The 21650-nt window shown below is 42.5% G+C and overlaps 1 protein-coding gene across 6 annotated transcripts in view; it reads left to right on the top strand.

Moving 5' to 3' along the window:
* Positions 1-21650, top strand: part of HMBOX1 (homeobox containing 1) — a 121152-nt gene that overhangs the window by 81986 nt on the left and 17516 nt on the right. Inside the window, exons 7-10 of one of the 6 annotated variants that reach the window (XM_036379709.2) lie at positions 16487-16569; positions 18869-18964; positions 20368-20456; positions 20620-20688. In XM_036379709.2, the coding sequence (XP_036235602.1) occupies positions 16487-16569; positions 18869-18964; positions 20368-20456; positions 20620-20688 (337 nt within the window). Of the gene's footprint in view, positions 1-16486; positions 16570-18868; positions 18965-20361; positions 20457-20619; positions 20722-21650 lie in introns of all 6 variants that reach the window. The other 5 variants (XM_036379705.2, XM_036379708.2, XM_036379707.2 and 2 more) reach the window with 5 other exon arrangements.

Here is a 21650-nt window from a genome sequence, read left to right as displayed (position 1 = left end):
AGGGCTTTCTCTTTTTTTTTTTTTAATGAAGCTGTGTTGTCTTGTCAGTCTATTTTTTTATTATTACTTTTTTCCCCTCAGTGATTTATGCTTCTCTTCTAATCATATGTTGGAGTTGAGGTTTATCTTCTTTTTCAGGCAAAAAAATAACTAAGATTGGCAGCAGAATCAGTGATTTTATACCCATTTTAAGGCACTTTTTATGAGGGCTGTTTAAGACTGGGGGGGGGAGTTGAGTGTTGTTTTTAAGTATATGCTTTATCCGAAGATTAAATTAAAATAACTGTAAATTCTGCCCTAAACAAAAATGAATAATTCATCAGTTGAACGTATTTCAGTTTGTCTAGGGAGCAGGGGCTTTGCTTTCTGGTTGAGGGTTATTTGGTTTGATTTTATGGCTCTGGATTTTTATTTTAACACTTGTCTGTGCTTCTGAAGCTTCATTTGTAAAGGTGTATTTAGATTAAAAAAGACTGAGATGCTATAGATCCCCATCATCCCCATGTCCTAGGTGGCAAAACAGAGTCAGGTGTTTCACTTGGCTTTATTCAGAAGAGAAATGGGTGTAGATTTCCCAAGATAGGGGGGTACAGTTTCGTGCTGCAGCTCAGCTGAATTAACATTTTGTCACCAGCTCATCCTTAGGTGTTACCCTGCCTCACCACCCTTCTCAATTCCTCCTCCTCAGTTTCCCTGCTCCTGCCACCCTGGGCTGTGCCAGAGATGTTTCTTGTCTGATGGAAATAGCAGCCAATTCAGCCTGCTTCAGGAAAAATAAATCCTTTTTATTTCCCCTTGCGTTTTCCTGAATTGTTTTGGCTTGCTGTGCCAGGGCCGTGCTGGGGCAAAGGACAGGAATGCACAGCTGGGACCACCAGGAAGGGCAGGTTTAACAAAAAGATGGTGATTCCCTCAGTTTGGAGTTGTTTGGTCTGCTTGGTTTTGTTCTGATTTTGTTTGGTTTGTGTTGGGTGAGTTCCTGGTTTCTTTACAGGCACGGTTGTACTGGCATCGTGGAAGAGGGGTCCTTTGATTTTTCCATGGTATAGGAAAGCATTAGGTCCATGAGGATCAGAGGGATGGAGCACCTTTCCCCTGAGAGAATCAGGAGTTTCCAGCCTGGAGAAGAATCTAGGCAAAGCTTGGAGCACCTAAAGGGGCTCCAGGAGAGCTGGAGAGGGACTTGGGACAAGGATGGAGGGACAGGACACAGGGAACGGCTTCCCACTGCCAGAGGGCAGGGATGGATGGGATATTGGGAAGGAATTGTTCCCTGTGAGGGTGGGGAGGCCCTGGCACAGGGTGCCCAGAGAAGCTGGGAAGTGTCCGAGGCCAGGCTGGACAGAGCTTGGAGCAACCTGGGATAGTGGAAGGTGTCAGAATTGTAACAAGATGAAATTTAAGGTCCCTTTCCGAGTCAAACCATTCTGTAATTCCATGATTGCTGTGGCATCACTGCCCATCTCTGTCTGATTTAACCATTTGTGGCTTTGTTTCCCTTCCAAAGCTGAGGAAGGTCATCTCCATGCCAAGACCTGCTGCATTCCCATCATGGTGCTGGGAGATTCAGCCTTGTTTCCCTCCTGGAAGAGGCAGATCCCACCCTGGTCCTGAGGCAGTGCCCTGGGCATGGTCCTGGCCCCAAGTGAGATGAGGCCTGACGTGCCTTATTAGAAATCCTTCCGACTGTGAAAGCGCTTTTACTGCAGCTCTCCTGAGCGCCGGGGCTTCCACGGCTTCCCTGGGGACCAAGAGAGCTCTATTAGCTCCTGAAATTCAGTTAGGAAATTTTCTTAGTTAATTTCATCCCATTACTCTTAGTTATGTCTTCCAGCAGAACCTTAATACCGGCCCCATAGGGGATCTAAGTTTCCTGTGCAAGGCTTTGGAGGAGATTTAAGTTTGGGATTCATTGCGTTTCTCCCTTTCCAAGCTGACAGCAGAGCAGGAAGTAATGTCCTTTGGCCCCTTCCATTAGGCTGCTACATTGTTAGAAACAGAACAGCAGCTTCTCATCAATATAACCATGGCCACGGGTCGGCTCGGGAATGCTGCTCGTCTTTCCTGGGTTTGCTGGGAGGTCAGCAGGGCTGGGAATTATCTCTGCTGTCCCTGTGACCCTCAGGTGTCCTTGAACCTTTTGGTGACTGCTTGTTCTCAGCTGTAAAATATCCACTACCAGCTTCAGAGATGAGTCAAGCCCAGGGAAAAGTGCCAAAAGCCTCTAATTCTTGGGTTACCGAGGAATATTGGCGTTAGGAAAAACTTCCTGACTTCAGGAATGGCACAGCACTAAGCAGGTTATCTACAGCAGCTACAGAACATTTCTCAGGAGCAAATCAGCTGAAATCTGTCAGGATGGCTCTGAGATACTTGATCTTAATGCAGAGAGAAACATCAGGTGATTTCTTTATATTTTTTCCAGCTCTTTCAATCCTGTCATAAGGTGTTCATTAGTCAGCAACTTCCAGGGGGAGATTCAACTTCATTAAATCCTTTGAGATGCAGGGAATGGGTTTTTTTTAGGATCTTTGCTGTTTGTGCTCCTGAAATGCTTCGAGATCTGAGCGAAGGCACTTTGCAAAGGCACCCAGCAAAGTTCACTTTACCACTCACACTAAGGCAAGATCATGTGGCTGTGTGAAGGTTCAAGTGGTTTGGCTCAGGGTCATTGCTCTGTGTCTTCATAAAATGCAAGAGCAGCCATTTTCTGCTTGGCACACAGGATCTGCCTTATTTTGCATTAGATCAAGCTCTGTTCCCTCTCAGACATGCATAATATACAAGCTTCCTATTCTAATCAGCTGTAAGCAAATCCCAGTTGTTTGGCAGATTGCAGGCAGTAAAATAGAATGTAAGGATATCTGCCCAAAGCCTCACCAGACTCTGGTTTCTTCAAGGATCCAGCACCTATTGAGTTATTTTGCTTTCTAGAGAGCTCAGGTGCTTTTTGTATCCTTGTGTTGTCTCTCTCTCTTTTTTTTTAAATAATAAAAGATGATCTGTGGGAGGGGCAGCTCCTTGCAGCAGACCTCAGATAAAATTCTTGTGTCTGCCAAGGTCAGAATAACTGAAATCAACATTTAGAAAATGCAACTTTGTCAGTCTGGTCTGTAACAGCTCTGGCTGGTGCAGCAAACCCACATTTTAGAAATGGGAATTCTCCTCTAGTCCAGATACTCTGCTGCATTTCTCCAGCACCAGTTGAGATCCTCAGTGTTCTGTCCCCCTGCTCATGAAGGTGACAAGCAGGATCTCATCCCCAGGTGATGATGGTTGTGATGTTTATCATTTTTTCTACCTCTGCTCTTCATCCTGTGCCTGGCTCACACCTGGCCAGCAGCCATGTGGCTGTGGACAAAAGCTCTTATCTCCTATCCTGTATTTTTAATCCTGTTATTGCAGCTCTGGGCGTTCTTATTATTCACATAAATATGTAATTCCTTCTAAATCCTGCTGAGGTCTTCAGGGTACTTCTGGAGAACTAATTATACCTAGTTTCATTTTAAATGCTAAAATGTGTTTAAAAAGTCAAAGGTCCCTTTGGCATGAGTATCATGAGAAAGAATAAGGCAGAACTTTGCATTTATCCAGGATCATTCTCTGTATGTGCTGCTATCAATGTGCTGCTCATTTATCTCCTCTCTGAACTTAACAGTCACTCTCTTATCTCTTCCCAGACACCAAGGCTTCCCTTGCCTCTAATAATATTAATTGTCACTCTTCTCTGGACCTTTTCTATTCTTACATTCAATTTCTAGTGACCTGGGGCAGGTGAGTGGGGACCCAAGCAGAGCTGATTTCCATATTTCCAGGGTAAATATTCCAGCTGAATCCAAGTCCTCTTGTTCTCTGACCTCCAGCCTAACATCTGGGGTTTTTTTTGCTGATCACTTTTGTGTATTGATTGAGAGTGTCTCATCTTGGAATAGTCTTTCCTGAAGAGCTACTACTGATTTAGACCTGGTCATGTACGTGAGGAGTTGGAATTTGCTCTTTTCCACGTGCAGTGCTTTGCTTAATGCCAAGATAACAAATGAAGTTCAGTCGTAGGAGTGTTAATTGCTGTGAATTTCAAAAATACCAGCTTTATTTGTATCCAGTATAAATAATTCTCCTTTGCAGAACTTTATTTACTGTAACTGTTCATGCCAGTTGTTCTAGGGCACAGCTTGAGTGAGTCAAGGGCTTGTGCTGGGTTCATGCACAGAACCTCTTGCTCTTCGCAATCATGTTGAGACCTCTAGATGCTGCCTGCTGTAAGGACAGTGTGAAAACAGAGGTTTGGTGCTGTGATTTCTGTCTCTTCGAGCTTTCTTGATTTGCCTCAGTCCTTCGTGGTGTTTTTTTTCCTGTGATTATCCTGTTTAAAGGACACAGAAGGAATTAGGAACAAAAAGCTTGTATTAATCAGCTAAATTGTTCTTTTCTCAGGTATTCTAACGTGGATTCAGGAGGCAGGGAAAGCCATGACAATCTTGTCACACAAACTGTGTGAAGTGGCCCCTGGCAAGTTCAGGCTGTATTTTATGTGGTTGTTCATAATGTTTGGGCTGTCCAGAACAGCTCCAAGCTGTGGGAAGTTTCCCCTCCCTGCAGGATTCATCCAACCCGTGTGTAATGTTACCCCTGGAACAAACCCCCTGAAGTGAATTGTCAGGACCCAGGACATTCCTCTGACTACCCTGAGTGATTTGAAACCCCAGCAAAGAACTCAAAGACCTTAGCACAAAGTCAGAAACACCTATGCCTTCGATTTTAGTCCATAGGAAAAAATTACCAGCTTTGTGTGAAAATTTACAAGCCACAAAAATTTGAGTAAAATGATAGCTAATTTGTCACAAAGTGAAAAAGTAAAATTTTAAAGTTTTAGAATGGAAGTTCAAAAAACAAAATAAAAGAATCTGAGCATGTCCTGTCCTTCTTCTCCTTCTTCTTGTCCTCCATCTTCTACTAAGATAGTGACACTTTTTAATTAGTTGAAAATAAAGACAAACTGTCTAATATAAGTAATAAGTATTGGAAAATTATTATAAATAAATTACACATAATTCATAGTATAAAAAGTTAACACCACCCCAAGGGCAGTGGCTGTGCCACAACCCAACCTGCTAAAATAATCTCAACAAGTTAAAGAAAGAATGTAATAAATAAAAGAAAAATAAACAACCCTGAAAAGCAGAAGCAACAAATCTTGACTTCTTCAGTCGCAAAGCTGAAAAAAAAAAAACACCAACTTTCTGATACTTCAGGGGTCATCTCAACCACCACAAAAACCCAAAAGTGAATGACAGAATTCACTTCCTGAGTGGTCTGGGAAGTGTTCAGAAGGAATTCAGGACCAGGCTGGCACCTTGTCACTCTGCTTTGCTGCAGCCAGGGCTTTGCTGCTCCTGTCAAAAAGGAGGATCCAGGAGCACCACCCAGCCCAGACTGGGTTTATAATTTTAATTTAATTTAAGTTTAATCCCAGACAATAGGATTTTCCCATTCCTGCTTTCCAGAGCTGTGCAGAGCCTTCCTGCTGACTCTCACTGCAGCTCAGCTCTGAGCAGAGTCCAGCCCTACCTCAGCCAGAGGAAATTCTCTGCATGGAGTAACAGATGGGAGGTCTTTACACAGGTAATAGAGAGAGTCATTACCAGCATAGTGAGCGAGGAAAATTCCAAAGTCAGACTCTTAAGTTGTTGCATCATATATTTATGGGCTCTTGGTCAGACTGTGGAGCACTTTAAAAATGTTTAAATGGAGCACCTGAAAAAATGTTCTATCAGAGAACCATATGGGCTTTAGCCACAAAAGTCATTACCACATCCTAGATTATTTTTTTATTCTTTTGGGGTTGTTGTGGTTTTTTGGGGTGGTTTTTTTTGGTTTTTTTTTGTTTGTTGTTTGTTTTTTGGGTTTTTTTGTTTGTTTGTTTGGTTGGTTTTTTTGTTTTTTTGGTTGTTTTTTTTGGTTTTTTTGGGGGGGGGGTTGGGGTTTTTTTGTTTGTTTTTTGTTTGGTTTTTTTTTGTTTGTTTGTTTTTTTGGTTGGTTTTTTTTTTGTGATCCAGGATAACCCAGCTTTCTTATTTGTTTGATTTTCCTTTGGAACACACGTAAGATTTAATTTGTTCTGAATACTTTGCTGTGTGTGAGTGAGGAACTCTGTCAGCAGCATAGAAGAAGTGCCTTTTATAAAAATGCTTTTCTCTCTGGATAGGGAATAGCAGCATCCCCATCTATGTCAGGCTTGGCCTTTTTGGTGCTTTTGTTGCATTGTATCTTTTGGTCACAGTGACTTCACAAGAGCTGATCTTCCCAGCTGATGATCTTTCTGTGCCTGTGAAGTTGTTGTTCCCAAAGTGGGTGACCTTGGCTGCTGCACTGTTAAATTTCTGTTTAGTTCTTGCCCTTAGGATTCTCTATTACTTTTTATGGTGCTTCAGTTCAGTGTATTGATGTGGCTTCTGACTTTGGTCTCAGCAGATTCATCACCATGTGCGGACTTTCTGTCAGGATCATTAATTGGTTTTGTTTTTAAGATGCTCCAAAGATGATACTTGAGGAGTATCCCTGATTGTTGTCTTCAATACCATTATTTTTTCAGCCTCTTCTTAGTTAGATGTTTCCTTTCTACCCTATCTCGTAATTATGCTAACCTTTGTATTTCCCAAAATCATGAATAATTTCCCATTCGTCACTTTATCAAATACTTTACTAAAAGTCCAAAAGTGCTAAAAATAATTCGTTTTTCTGGTCAACAATTCCTCAGTTGGCTTTGGAGCTTTCCTACCAGCACTGTTTAAGTCATGCCTCCTAAAGGATTGTCCCAGGGAACTCAGCTGATCTGAGTGAGGGTGACAATGACATTTAAGAGGAAGCACATGGCAAAAACCATGGCTCAGGGCAAGGAGCACAAATCTTGGAGTAAAGAGCTGTGGATTGATTTAATCTGGTTTCTTGGCTCTGTATCTTTTAACTTTGATGCTCTTCTACCTGTAAATTCTTGTAATAATATTAAAGAGTAAGATGAAGAAAGACAGTTTCAGAATACTTTGAAAGGAGTTGGTGATCTGGGTATAAAAAGTGCTCTTGAAATATGAAACACGATGGATGTTGGTAAATGAAATAATCTTTTGAGTCTTTAGTGCTTATTATTTACAAGATAATTATTCACTATACTGTAGGCAAAAAAAAAAAAAAAGAAAATAGTAAAAAATTTGGATAATAAATGCAGGTATTTCCTCTCCCTATGGATGGTTAGTGGTCACTGAACAATCTTTAGCAAATAAAGAAAAAGATGCTTCTGCTGCCAGGTTTGAGAAATATTCTTTAAAGATCCCAAAGTTTCCTGATGGCTTAAAATGTCCCTTAAATCTCCTTTTTTGCTGTGTTGTCTTTGAAGAACCTCCTGAAGTTGGTCTTGGCACTGTAGTAGTTTAATTCACTGGCATTACTGGGTTCATTCATTATTTCTCATTTTCCTTTGCTTCTGTCCATCTCTTGTATTGTATTTATGTTGGAAGGGAAGAATAGATTGATATTTAAAAATTAAATACATTTTCTGCTACCTGGCTGTAAAACACTTAATGGGATAACAATTTTGGCCCAGATCTTGGAGATACTGTGTGTCAGGAAAAATACATGTATTGAGCCAATGTCAGATTTCATCTTGATTTTAGGTGCTGGATATCGAGGTGTAGGATAACTTCAGGTGCTGCAGGAATTGGCCTTGTCTGTGGAGTCCTGTAGGATCCTTTCATTTAGCTGAATTAATTTTTATTTTCTGAAAATGCAGCAGCAACTGGGGGCTCTGCTGAGCTGAACCAAGTCTGGTCCAAAACTGGAAACTGAAAACAAAACCTTGTGTTTTTTTGAGGGAAAATGCTGGTGGTGATGTTGGGAGCTGTCAGTTTATACTGAGATATTAACCCCAAATTTCATGATTGGTATTTTTCCTCTCCTGGAGGCTTGGGACAAAGGGAGGCTCCAAGATTCCCATCCAGAAGAACTAAAACCTCACTGAAGCTCAAGTGAGGAAAACCTGAGGGACCTTGGTGCTCACACTGACATTATTTACACACATCCAGTGTGGTGGTGTTCGCAGGGGTCCCAGGACGAGAGAAGAGAATGTTGACTCCATGTTTAGAAGGCTGATTTATTATTTTATGATATATATTATATTAAAACTATACTAAAAGAATAGAAGAAAGGATTTCATCAGAAGGCTGGCAAGCAAGAAGAAGAAGGAAGATAACAAAAGCTTGTGTCTGACCAAGAGTCCGAGACAGCTGGGCTGTGATTGGCCATTAGTTAGAAACAACCACATGAGACCAATCCCAGATGCACCTGTTGCATTCCACAGCAGCAGATAATCACTGTTTACATTTTGTTCCTGAGGCCTCTCAGCTTCTCAGGACAAAAAAATCCTAAGGAAAGGATTTTTCATAAAACATGTCTGTGACACATCCAGGGCTGAGCATCCCACTAAAGCAGAGTTTTGAGGCAGGGATGGGCTGTTATCAGAATACCCAACCAGATGAGCTGAAAACTGAGCTCTGCCTCTGCTGAGTGGAATGTTTTGTTCCAGAGAGCAAACAAAGATGTTCTGAGTAATGTAAAAACCCAAGTTTTGCTATTTGTTTATGTTGCCGTATAAAGCCTTGGAACCCTCTGTTGTCCCGTGAGGGGTGTGTGTAAAACCCTCAGTGCTGATTAGAGTTTGTCTGGTTGGAATTGTGGGGCAGCAGCAGCAGAGCAGCCCTTCCCAGTGGGTGGGCCAGGGCTGATTCCTGGTTCATCCCTCCTTGGAGATGTTTCACCCATGGGCTTGACCCTGCCTTGGCTTTGCTTGTGAGGACCAGATAATCCAAAATACAACTGAAATAAATAACTCTTGCCCTGTAGCACGTTAAAAAATGAAGATGAGATGTTTGTTTCACAGTTGTTTGCAGAAAGGTTTTGTTTATCACTCACAAAGTCCAGCGCATTTAAAGCACATAAATATCCCTGCAGCATGGAGGTCTCCATTTAAATATTCCAAGTAAATAAAAGGGAACAAGAGATCCTATTATTCATGCTTAGATGCCTTGTTAGGAAGAGCTTTGAAGATGAAGTTTGCTTACACAAACCAGCAGGACAATTCTCACTTTATCTTGTCTTGATGTGTTGGTTACTTGCTGGCTTCAAAAAATGTCCACTTTTATTTTATGAACAATTTAGTGAACTGTGTTGGCTTTGAGAGGCTGATGATGCCAGTAAGTTTAAGTTTAAGGATATTCAAAATCTCAGCTTTCAGTGTCTTCAAAAATGTCCACTTTTATTTTATGAACAACTTAGTGAACTGTGTTGGCTTTGAGAGGCTGGTGGTGCCAGTAAGTTTAAGGATATTCAAAATCTCAGCTGTCGGTGTCTTCAAGGTGCCTTAAGCAAAAAGTATCTGTGTGTTTCAAATTGCTGCAAACTCCAAATCTTGCCATTCAGGAGAGGCCTGTTGTGTAATTTCAGAAATGCTCTTATCACCAAATCCAATTAGAAGGAAGAGTAAATCGCCACCTCGGATGTCTTAACTATTCTTTTTTTTAATTGTTAATTATCTCGACAGTAGGGTGCTAGAGATTATCTTCTGCAAGTACAAGGCTTTCAGAGCTATTATCAATTAATTCTGCTTCTAAACAAATTCTAGGATAATATGAATAGCTTGATAGGATTGTGGTCCTCGAGACCACTGTCAAAATTCTGAGAAAAAGATGTTGAAAGAATGAAAACCTCGTTGTTCTGTCAGCTTTGAAGGTCATCCAGCTTTACCCACTCCCGTGCAAGGTGTATTTTTGGCATTTTAATCTACGTGGCAGAGGAGATTCCTGCTAAGAAACATCAGTGAAATGCCTCTCTTGGAGTTTAGACAGCGACTTGTAAAGCCAGAATTGAGAGTCAGCTCTGTTGTGTGAGGGTTTTTAATGTGTGCTGACATGGCTCTGGAATTTATGTATTCAGACACGTCCTGAGGTGTGAAATTATTTCAGTTTCTCTCTGTCTGGTGCTCTAAGTCATCTAGGGCTGGTGAGATCTCTCCTCTAGATTTGCACTTGCAATGAAAAGAAATCCAAGAATGAAACATTTCTTAGAGTGAGAGGCTTAAAAACTGTGCTGTCCCTGGACAGAGTGTGGCCATACCCTGGGCCTGAAAGCTCAAGTGGGGAATGAGAGAGCTTTTTAAAAACTGAGGATTTTTTGCAGTTTATTTCCAAAGGTGATATAAAGTTACAGTAGATTCTGCATTGGATAAATCCCCAGTTTTTTTGTGTTGTGAGTGGATATGTGTGCAGGTTGACAGAAGATCTGGGCTTAATTCTGGGCTTCCAGAATTGCTGGGACACCTCTTGTCAGTGCTGTAGGAAAGGTCAAGCTACAGTCCTGCAGTGGTTTCTCCATTCCTTCGAATCCATGGACCTGTGGAATCCATTGGCTAAGTGATGGTGCTGTGGAAAAAGCAGCAGAGAGCTGCAGCCATCGTGTTTGTCAGTGGTTTTTCTGGGCCAGGGACTTTTTTCTTAGATTTGTTTTGCTGCTTAGGTCTGGTTGAGCTGATGCCTCAACTGAAGTTCATCCAGAGAGCTGCACTTCCCATCCTTGCCTGGTTATGTTTTGCAGTCCTGGGGGAAGTTCTCAGCTCCATCAGAGTTTATCTGTGGAGGAGATATCTTAATTTTGCTGTCAAAAATAAAAATGACTTTATATCATGGGTTTAGTTGACACCCATGTCATTACTAGGGAATCAGTAAAAATATCAGGAGATAAAACTGGTGGTGTCATCTGCTGACCTCACTGAGAGTGGCATTAGTGATATTCTTGGCCAGTATTTACTGGGAAATAAACCAGTCATTACACTTTCTGATGAGATTATGCTCTGAATGTCACTCCTCTGACAGTCTGTCTCATGCCATGCTGAGATAAGATCTCAGGCACAGATGACAGACTAACTTCAGAAATATTTCCATTGATTTGACAGCCTGAATAATAGTTCTGCCACAAGCCACAAAGGCTGGAACAGTGACCTCTGGCTGCTGGGTGGTACTGGGGTGATAAATGTACTAATGAGAGATAAATAGGTAACTACATTTGAGTGTTTTCTGTACCTTGTCAGTGGAAAGCAGAGGAACTCATGGGAGGGAAACCAGATAGGGAGCTGAAATTACAGGCATCTTATCAGAGCCAAAGGAGCAGCTTTCACCTCATGTATTTTGAGACACCAGAGAATTTGGCAGGGAGCTCCAACCCTGGGGACAGCACAAGCTTCTGTTCATCCACAGGGGTGGGAGCTGGACAGTTCTGCTTTTCCATCCCTCTCTGGGCTGGTGGCCCAGCCTGTGGCTCTGGCTTTGCTTTCAGCATCCCTTGGGAGAGAATCTTTGGGAGCTGCTGTGGAAGGAGCTGGGCCCAGCTGCCTTTTCAGCCGTGTCCTCCCGCCTCCCTTGGCTGCACAACCGCTGCTCTTGGCACGTGGGGGGAGCTGGACCGGGGAGGCAGCTGGGCACAAAACATTCCTGCAAAAAGGGAATGAAGGAGAGGATGGGATCATTCCCTTTGCTCTGTGATTAAATTGTGTTAAGCTGGACTGCAGCCTGAAGATAAATCTCCCATTTCTGGAAGTGTCCAAGGCCAGGTTGGATGGGGCTTGGAGCAGCCTGGGATAGTGGAAGGTGTCCCTGCTCATGGAAGGGGGTGGGAATTATAGAAGGTCTTCAAGGTCCTTCCAGCCCAAACCATTCTGTGACTCTTTGGTCTCAAACAGAGGAGTTGGAGCCCCCACAAGAGTGCCAGGATATTTCACTTGCAGGTGAAGCTCTCACAGGGGTGGAAGTGGGAACCCAGGGATGCAAACACAAAGTGAGGGAGTGAGCTTGCAGCATGTCTGCTGTTCTTCAGTAAATATCCATCTGTGTATTCTTGCCACCCATTAATTTCAAGGTCAGTTGTCCTCCAGTGAGGGTGATCTGTGTCCCCCTACCTGAGTGACCTCACCTGGGAATGATTCAGCTGCAGCAGCACTATGGATTGTTACCTGCAACACATCTGAGCCCCTCCACTCTGAACCCCTGCCACACTTGGAAGTTCTAACCGTTAGGTTCTGCTGTAAACCATGCATTTCCTCAACTTGGGGTCTTTTGATCAGTTTTGGGGGGCTTTATCTCTTTCCTTATCTGGAAAAGCACCAACTCCACCCATCCTTCTGTGGCTGTCATTTCAGACACTTCCCTGGCAGCTGCAAAGCTGATAGGAAGCAACAAAACTTCCACTGTGGATTATCAGGAACACTACTGAGGCATTGCTTAATGCATCTGATATCTCAGCCTCGAGAACAGAAGGGCAAAAAAAAAAGATTGGCAGCTATAGCAGGAATTCAGAGAGGGGCACCTTGGTGAAGAGCTGGGGGGAGACTTCTCCTTCCATTACAGAGCCCTGGGCTGAGATGGATTCCCTCTCCATCATTGTCCTAAGCACATTATCCCTGAAAGAAAGAGGGTTTCTCTGAATCTGCAATTTTTCTAGGCTTCAGTGTTATTGAAATGAAACGGCTTCAAGGATATCTACATTCTTTACCATCATATGGATTCTCATCTCATGTAAATTATTTGGCCACTTTTCATTTTAATCCTCCACTGTCATTTTCTACAAAAGAGATCATTTGGTTTCTTCATGGAAGGTATTCAGCTGACAGCTGCCCTTTGTCTAGAAAGCAGTGTGCCTTTGCAGGAGTTACTTGTGCCTGTTCCTTTTCTTTTTTTTCCTTCCTTTTAAGTTCATATGGCTTCATATTTTTCATCTGTAGCTTTCAGAAACTTTTCAGACTGTGAACAGGTCTGTGGCTGTGAAGGGAATTTCAGACATCCTGCGTTCTTTCCCTGTGTACCTGGCTGATAAGAAACAGAACTAGAGGGCAGAATAATTAATTTACTGCGAGAAGAACTGTAGTCCAAAAAAATCACAGTGTTTTCACAACTTCTACATGAGCAAACAAAATAGTCAGTGATGAAGTCTTGAATATTTTTCCATGGCTTCTTATCTTGGAAACTTAATTATTCTCATCTGCTTCTCAGGAATCATAGAATCATATAACCATAGAGTCATTAGGGGTGAAAAAGACCTTTAAGATCATCAAGTCCAGCCATCAATCAGCATCATGTTCACCACTAAACCAGGTCCTCAAGTGCCACGTGGTGGGAGGTTTAAAATGTTGTGCTTTGTCACAAGACCTTGATGGGATGGGGATGAAATGTGATGTATTGGTAGAGTTTATGCACAGGGGATTTGGACGGTGAGGAGGAAAATCAGCAATTAGGGTTGGATATTTAGGGTTACCTGGAGCTGTGAGACCTTTTCCTTTCAGGTTATGAACTCTGATAAAGCAGCTTGCACTCCTTCAAACACTAAAAGCACAATGTGGTCATGGAGAGAAACAGAATGGCCTCAAGAACTGCCTTAAGCTGAAGAGGGGTAGATTTAGGTTGGATTTTGAGGAGAAATTCTTCCCTGGGAGGGTGTGAGACCCTGGCACAGGTTGCCCAAAGAAGTTGTGGCTGCCCCTGGATCCTTGGACATGTCCAAGATTGGGTTGGAGCAACCTGGGATGGTGTCAGGTGTCCCTGCCCATGGCAGGATGTTGGAAGTGAATTCTCTTTAAGGTCTCTTCCACCCCACACCATCCTGGGATTGAGTTCTGAGGAGGAGATTCAGTTTTGGGGAGCACAAGTTGAGGGCTGGCCAAGTTTATGGAAGTGTGGGGGAAGGAGAAGTCCCATCACTAATGAGGACAAGGAATAGTCCAGCAGGGGGAGGAGAGGCAGGTTTTAAAATTACTGGCAACTGCAGAAACAGAGTTTTAACTGCTCCACTAGTTCCCCTTCCAGGTGGTACCTACTTGACTTTGGGATCCCCACAAAAAGGACCAGGACAGCTGTGTGAGAAAAACTCACTGAGATTTTTGATGCTTTTTCATAAATTGAGATTTAGGGTGAGAGAAGAATTTCACATTTTCTAGTGAGAATCACTTTTCTTGTAGAAATTTTTAGACATTTTACGTGAAAAGATCAGAAATTCCTGTTTGAATTTAAAGAAAATGTTTCAGACTGATGAGAAATGTCAGGCAAATTAATTATTTATAACTTAGTTGTAAAATGTTTAGAGATAAGAATTACTGCTTTAGCAGTTTCTGAATCACAAAAATGACTGGAATACACAAAACTCCCTCATTTGCTAGAAGAGATGCCTCATTCCTTGTCCAGTTCTGAGAGTTTGCTCCATCACAGGGAGATTTCCTGTTATCCCAAAGAAATGTAAGCACGGGCTGAAGTTTTGTTGTTGGTAGAAAATATTTTTATTTGTTGGAGGCAGCAAAAGCCTGGCTGTGGCTTGGGAAAGGGACATTGTTGAGTTAGGTGACAAGAAAAGGGTCACTGGTAGCTCTGGTGTTGTCTTTGCTGCTTTAATTAGCGTCTCAATTTCTTGAATTAACAAGAATGGGCACTTCAAGGTCACCCTGATTGATAATTTTATGTATTTTGTAATTCTTCCATGAATGTTGTTTTTTGTACATGTGGTGCTGTTTAGGACTCCAGGGCAGGCAATATGTTCATGTAAATAACAGAGCAGCAGTTTTCAGCTGTGATCTCTTGATGCTCCTTTATCTCAGGGTGCTTAGAAGAGGAAATGATTCTTGGCTCTGGGCAGAGGGCAGTGCTCTGTAGGTGGGAGAGCTGAAATATTGCCATGGGTCTGCTGAACTGGGATCTTGAGCTTCTGCTTCCATCACTAACTACTGGAAAAAGCATTTTCTGCTCTGTCTTCCAAGCTCTCCATTCCCCAAAAATGCACCTTTGTCCAGAACCCTGCAACCCCTTTGAAGAGAAATTTGCAGGTTGAGATGGACACACACATCACTTCAAAGGCTGGAATCACACAAAGGGGATAGACGTGGAAGAGGGGAGAATACACTTTAAAAATTACCATGTCCAGAGGGCCTGATGTGCATTCTAAATTCTCATAAAGCTGAACAAAGACACCAGTCCTGTGTCAGGGAACTCCTCCTTTGATTCTTCAGTCACCTTAATTCCAGCAATTAGTTTGCTCTAATTTGACAAACTCCCAACTTTTCCAACACTTGAACTGAAGTTTGAGGCAGAGCTGCCCTTCATTTAGAGAAGATTGAGCTATTCCTGTGGTCCCATTTGCTCTCTCCTAGGAGATCACCTGGAAGTACATGAATGGTGCAACTCTCTGAGCTCATGTGAGATTCTGTTACTGAGCAGCAGCTTTGAAATAGGACCCCATTTTGGGCATAGCTGTGACTGTAAAGGACTCTGTGAGCACGGGGATGACGTAGTGGCACCTAAAATTCAACCTGAGTGTTCAAAGTTTGGACAGAAACAGTTCCTGTATGGAACAGAATCTGGATTTCCATAGAAAGTAACTGGGGCCATGAATAATGGAAAATAATAATTGCCTCAATATGCCTGAATCTCCTATTACCAAATGATCTACAGTTAAGGAAATAAATATTTTATTTTCAAATCCAGAGCAGCTGTCCAACAGCTGGGCCTGCTGCTGATCAAAGTTGATAAAAGAAATCCTAGGATTATATATTATGGATAATCTACATAAAAACCAGTGGTAGGCCCTGCTTGTGGTGTGATTAGCAGAGTCCATTGAAGAAAACAGGACTTTTTGTTGGTTTTAATGCAGATCTGATAAGCCCTGTGGAATGTAAATCAGTTCATTAAAATTTGCAGAACAGTTCAATGAGGTAAAAGAGGAAACAGTTTTAACTTCTATAGCATGTTTACTGCATATAAAGTACAATAAAATCACAATTATTCCAGAAAAAAATACTGTTAGAAACGTGCTGTACTCAATGTGTTGTTCTGAGGAAGATTGAAGAATTTTGAATTGTGGTTTTAAAAAAACAGTCTGACTCTAGAAATCATCCTGTGTAATTTCATGGCATCTCCACACCACATCTGTCTCTGCAGAATTTGTGGGGTTTTGCTTAATACAGATGTTAAAAGTATGTATGGATGTGTATATATTAACAAATACATCAAAATAAATGTTACACAGCTCCTTCTACCTAAGCTGGGGGCTGTGTCAGGGGATAAATAATAAATAAATGATGGTAAAATCAAAGGCCTGTGGTGTCTTGGAGATGATGCTTCACTTGACATTCTTAACTCTGATATCCATGGAATTGCCTACATTTTTGGGTGTCCTAGTACAATATTCTAAATTCTGAGATAATACTCATTTGTCTGAGGGATTTGGGAAGTTTCCTTCATTCCATGTGGACATAAGTGCAGGCTGATGTTACTTTACCATAAAATTCACTGTGGTACCTTTGGAGGAACGATGCATAAATCAGCAGCTGACACCTTTTAGTGCAGCTGCTTTGGAACCTTCATACTCTGATTTCTTAAGGAAAATGGAGGGTTTTTTTCTCCTTTTGCAGTTACTTCAATGAGAATCAATATCCCGACGAGGCAAAGAGAGAAGAAATTGCCAACGCCTGTAATGCAGTTATACAAAAACCAGGTGAGGAGCTGCTGGGGGGGTCCTTCCAAAACCAAAGAGGTTTCAGCACCTTGAGTTCTCAGACTGATGTTTGGAGAATCATTTGGGTTGGAAAAGACCTCAAGGTCATCAACCTTTGATAAATCAGGTTTTTGGAGGAGGAAGGAGCTCAGCTCTCCTGTTTTTCAGTGTTTTACAGCTTCCTGACCATGGATCTCAGATTAGAACCTGGGTGTGAATGGAGGACCTTCTCTTGAGGTCAACAAGTTGCATTTTCCCCGTTTTTGGAGAAATTATACTTAGGAGAGGAGCATGAATATTCAGTGTAGTGTTAGTGGATGCACCTGCCTTTGCTTAGTTTTGCTAACCAAACATTTACATAGATTTCAGAACTTGTGTTTTGGATATATTTAGATTTCTTCCAACCAGAATAAAAATTAATGAGAAGGCAACTAAAGTGTGAGTCATGCACGTGGAATCACAAAATTATTTAGGATGGAAAAGCCTCTGGGATCATTGAGTCCAACCATCCCCAGCACTGCCAAGGCCACCACTGATCCATGTCCTCAGGTGCCACATCCACAGGAATTTTAAATCCCTCCAGGGATGGGGACTCCACCACTGCCCTGGGCAGCTGTGCCAGAGCTGGACAGCCCTTTCCAGGCAGGAATTGTTCCCAGTATCCAATATCCCAATGTTGGGAACAATATCCCAGTTGTTCCAAATATACCCGAGCATCCTTGGTGCAGCTTGAGGCCATTTCCTCTTGTCCTGTCCCTGTTCCCTGGGAGAAAAGATGGATCCCCACCTTTTTATCCTTTCAGGGAGTTGTGGAGAGCTAGGACTGTCACAGGATAGCTGAGGGTCAGACAGTTTAGAATGAAAGTGACCTTTGGAGTTCATCTGGTGAGGCAGGACCAGCTTAGATGAGATTGTTCAGTTTTAGTATCTCCAAAACCAGAGGTTTTCCCATCTCCAGGCCTCTGTTCCACAATTTTGAGCACTCTCATGGCAAAGTACTTTTTCCCTAATACCTGCTGAAATTTTCCCTGAAAAATCCATCAGGTAGAGGACCAGAGAGCTGAGGATTTGATTCCTGGCTGTGTTGCTGGTTAGTGGAGCAACTTGGAACAAAGTGCTGCAAGGCCGTGTCGGGGAGCAGTAAAACACAGCCAGTGCTGCCGATGCAAAGCATTAGGCAGCAGCCAAGCTATCAATTTCCAGAGTTTTCTTTCTTTCACTTGTCTCATCTCTCCTAACTTATTTAAGTGTGCAGATTGCTGCAATTACATGGGTGCTTTGTATGCTGAATAAATAAACTTTGGAAAGGAGTCAGAAGCAGGGGGGGCTCAACCCTGTGTAGCCTGCAGAGGTCTGAGGATGCAGATGTGGGAATATTTTATATAGGGTCAAGAGAAACTAAGAGGTTTCCAGGATGTCCTTGGAATACTGAATCCCTCCAGTCTTCCCTTATTTGTGCTGATGACCAGATAAAGGCATAGTTTTCTATAGCTGCCTTCTGGTTTTTGGGAATTTTTTGTTGGTTTAAATGTAAAAATCCAGTTTCCAGCATCCACCCCCATTCTCCCAAAAGATCCTGAGTGTCCTGGCACAGTTGGGAGGGTGTGATGGGGGCTGAGAGAGAGGAAAGCAGATTGCAAGGGTGACACAAAACCGCTTAATTCATTTTACTGCTGTATGAAACAGTGAACTGTACCCTCGTGGCACATAGTAAGAGAAGGAGCCCCAGGGATGGGGTTTGTGGCAGGAATTTCAGTTTTTTGGAATCTCTATTTTGTGCTCAAACTGGAAAAGCAGCCCTTCATTCTCCCATGGCTCTGGATTGAGTTGGTTAAAGCTGCAAACAAATTCCTGTAATTCAGATCTTTAAAAAACAGAAGAAAAGGAGACATTTGTCAGTTAGTGCCACAGCACTTAGACACTGGAATGTGATCCACATAAAGTTCACTTTTTTCTCAGTTATAATAACTTATTAACTATTTAATCTATATCTATTAATTATTATAATAACTATTATAATAACTTGCCAGTGCTGTTTGTGTTTCAGGGGGTTTATCCTATAAAATCCCAGACTAGTTTGGGCGAGCAGGGACCTCAAAGCTCATCTAAAATTCCAATCCCAGAACAGGGACAGGGACACCTCCACTATCCCAGGTTGCTCCAAGCCTTGTCCACCCTGTTCTTGGACACTTCCCAGGGATGTGGCAGCCACAGCTTCTCTGGAACCCAGTGAGTAACACCACTGAAATATTATTTTAACACCACTGAACTATTATTTTTCCCTCTGTTGCTTTCCTAGGAAAAAAGTTGTCAGATTTGGAGCGAGTTACCTCCCTCAAAGTGTACAACTGGTTTGCCAACAGGAGGAAGGAGATCAAGAGAAGAGCCAATATTGGTAATGTATCACAGAGCCTGCCTGCAGGGCTTGGGGTTTGCTCAGGAGAGGTGGCAATTACGTAAGAATAAATTAGTGAAAACACCAGAGGTGCTGACAGCCTCGGGAGAAATGTGGAGGAATTATGAAAATGAGTCCCTTGCTGTTCCAGATTTTTTTGTGAAATACGTGTAATTTGTAGAATTCTGTCATCAGTGCAGGAAAAAGTGATGCAGTTACAAAGTTTTACTGGAAGATCAGCTTTAAAAAGCAAAGTGAGAATTTTATAGGTGGAAGGGGAGTTGCATTTCCCTCCTTTGAGTATCCAAACTCAAATCTGAAATGAAACCTCAAAATAAAGGAGATAGAAATGTTGGCAGGTTCACAAGCTTAGTGTGATTTTTATCCTGGTTATACCTCTGCCCCTGACAGCTTTCCAAGGTTTTGCCCAGGGACATGTGGCTAGAAAAAAGCCACTTTTTTTGTTGATAATCAGGAAAAAACAAAAATCACTTCAGAGTTAACCCTCTGGGTTCTTAGCTGATTGTAGGGAAATCAGAAGTGACTCTGAACTTGCTGGAAGGAGACCCTCTGTGATGTGGATAAGATATTCTAAAGAGAATAAATCACCTCAGTGATTTATTATTTTGTGGATTCAACAAACTCCTGCCATTCATAAAAAGTTTGATGCCCTTACTTCGATATTATGCAGAATTACTTTTGCAACACATGGGTGAACAGACATCCATATCTGCTCACTTCAGTATTTTTAATTATTTCAAATATTCCACTATTTTGACTTATTTCTGAATAATAAAAAAGCTCTCTTATTATACCATTTAACACGTTACTGAAGTTTAACTAAATTTATTTTTCTACAAGTGAAAATGGCTTCTCAAAGGGATGGGGGGATAAAGCAAACTTAGTGTTTGGAGAGGAGGTTTGAAAAGAGATCGAAAAGAATCAAGGGGAGGTTTAGATATATGGATCCTACTGGAAGATGGATTTTTTTGTTTTCAAATCCCTGAAGTGCTTTCAGAAATTTCTCCCATCTATTTTCAGACACTCCCCACCCCCTTGAGTCCTGCCAGTCCAAACTATGGGGGAAGATTTACAGGGAATGCCTTTGCCACCCCAGTACCTCAGAAATGACGCTGACTTCTGTTAGGACTGGCTGGAAGACAGGGATTTTTACTCTCAGACAGGTCTGGAAGTTGGCAGGGAAGGATTTCAGGCAAACCAGTGTTTGTACCTGTGCTACATTCCCAAATGTTGGAGAGTGACGAGAAAGGTGCTAAGAACTAACCCTGTTCTTCCAGTTATTCTAACTTCCTAAAAAAGCAAAAAAAAAACCCCTGAGTTACTTTAACTTCTCCAATGCATCAGATAAATGAGGGATCCATTTGCTTTTTTCGAAGAAGCAGCAATCCTGGAGAGCCATGGAATAGATGTACAGAGTCCAGGAGGTCACTCCAACAGCGACGACGTGGACGGCAACGACTACTCAGAGCAGGTGAGCACTGGAGCCTCATGGCCCAAACAGGGAGAGCTCAAACACCTCAAAAGGCCCTTTTGCCGCTTGAAAATCCTGTTTCGTTTGGCTTTTGTGTCATTGTGATGGGGAGAGGGTGAGAATACCCAGTATTGACCCACGTGGATTTGTTGCCTCACAACAGGACACTTGGCAAGTACGCAACGGGGAGGAGGAGGGACGATGTTCCGAGGGAGGCAGAGAAGCAGAGAAGGTAGAAGAAGACAGGAGGATCTGCTCCAAACAAGCAAGTTACACCCCTCACACCACACACAATGTCTGAGGCACGGCAGGAGAGCCTCACCTCAGCCAGAGCCCTGCCATATCCATGCTCTCCTTCCCTGTCACTCTGAGTTTCCCTCCCTCAGGAAGGGATGGACAGGTTTTTCACAGTCCTGTGTGTTAGGCACCAACAATTATCCCTAAAAAACCGGGCACCTCTTGCATCTCTGATTTCTTTCTGCAAGAAAGGCCCTGTTCTAGCCAGGGCCACCCCTTCTGTGAGCTGCTGACCCAGCCCCAGACATGAGCAGGAGGGAGCCCTGCCCAGGACCTTTCAGAATTCCTTGTGCCAGCCTTTCCCAGCAGGATTCTGAGCACTGAGCACCCTCCTGGAGGTTCCTGAGCTCCCTCTGTTCTTTCAGGAGCTTCTCAGGATCACCCCTCAAACACTGGCAGACAAAGGGTGAAGGCTGGGGGGAAAGGATTTGATTTACTAAGCTCTGGACTTTAATTGGCCTATTCCATATTGTTCTGCAAGAGTGTGCCACTATTTGGATTGTTTACATTGAGACAGAATAGAAATTTTTCCAGAGTATAAATCTATTTTGATTTAGGTGTCTTTATCTGTCTTTTTTGTTTGTTTGTTTTTGCATTTTAATCCTTGCCTGTTCTCTCTTTTTCTTGGTTCTTTTTAACCCTTGATAGTAACTTCTTTTTTAAATTCTCTTGCAAAAGAATACCCCTTCCCACACTGCCTACCCTGCCCTCACCTACCCTAAAGCTGGTGACCCTTCCTTCACACACCTTCCTGACAGGTATTGCATCCCCTTCCCAGTTCTCCCAGTGTTTGCCAAACCCTCGTGGTTTGGAACCAGTGATTCAACCAGTTCACTCCTGCTTTTTAGAGGAGATATTTTTGTGCTACCCCACAGCTGGGCTGGATCACTTTTCCCT

Source organism: Molothrus ater, chromosome 3 (assembly GCF_012460135.2).
Source record: "Molothrus ater isolate BHLD 08-10-18 breed brown headed cowbird chromosome 3, BPBGC_Mater_1.1, whole genome shotgun sequence".
NCBI classification, from domain to species: Eukaryota; Metazoa; Chordata; class Aves; order Passeriformes; family Icteridae; genus Molothrus; species Molothrus ater.
Note: the sequence above shows the minus strand (reverse complement) of the source record. Positions and strands in the feature narration are given on the sequence as shown.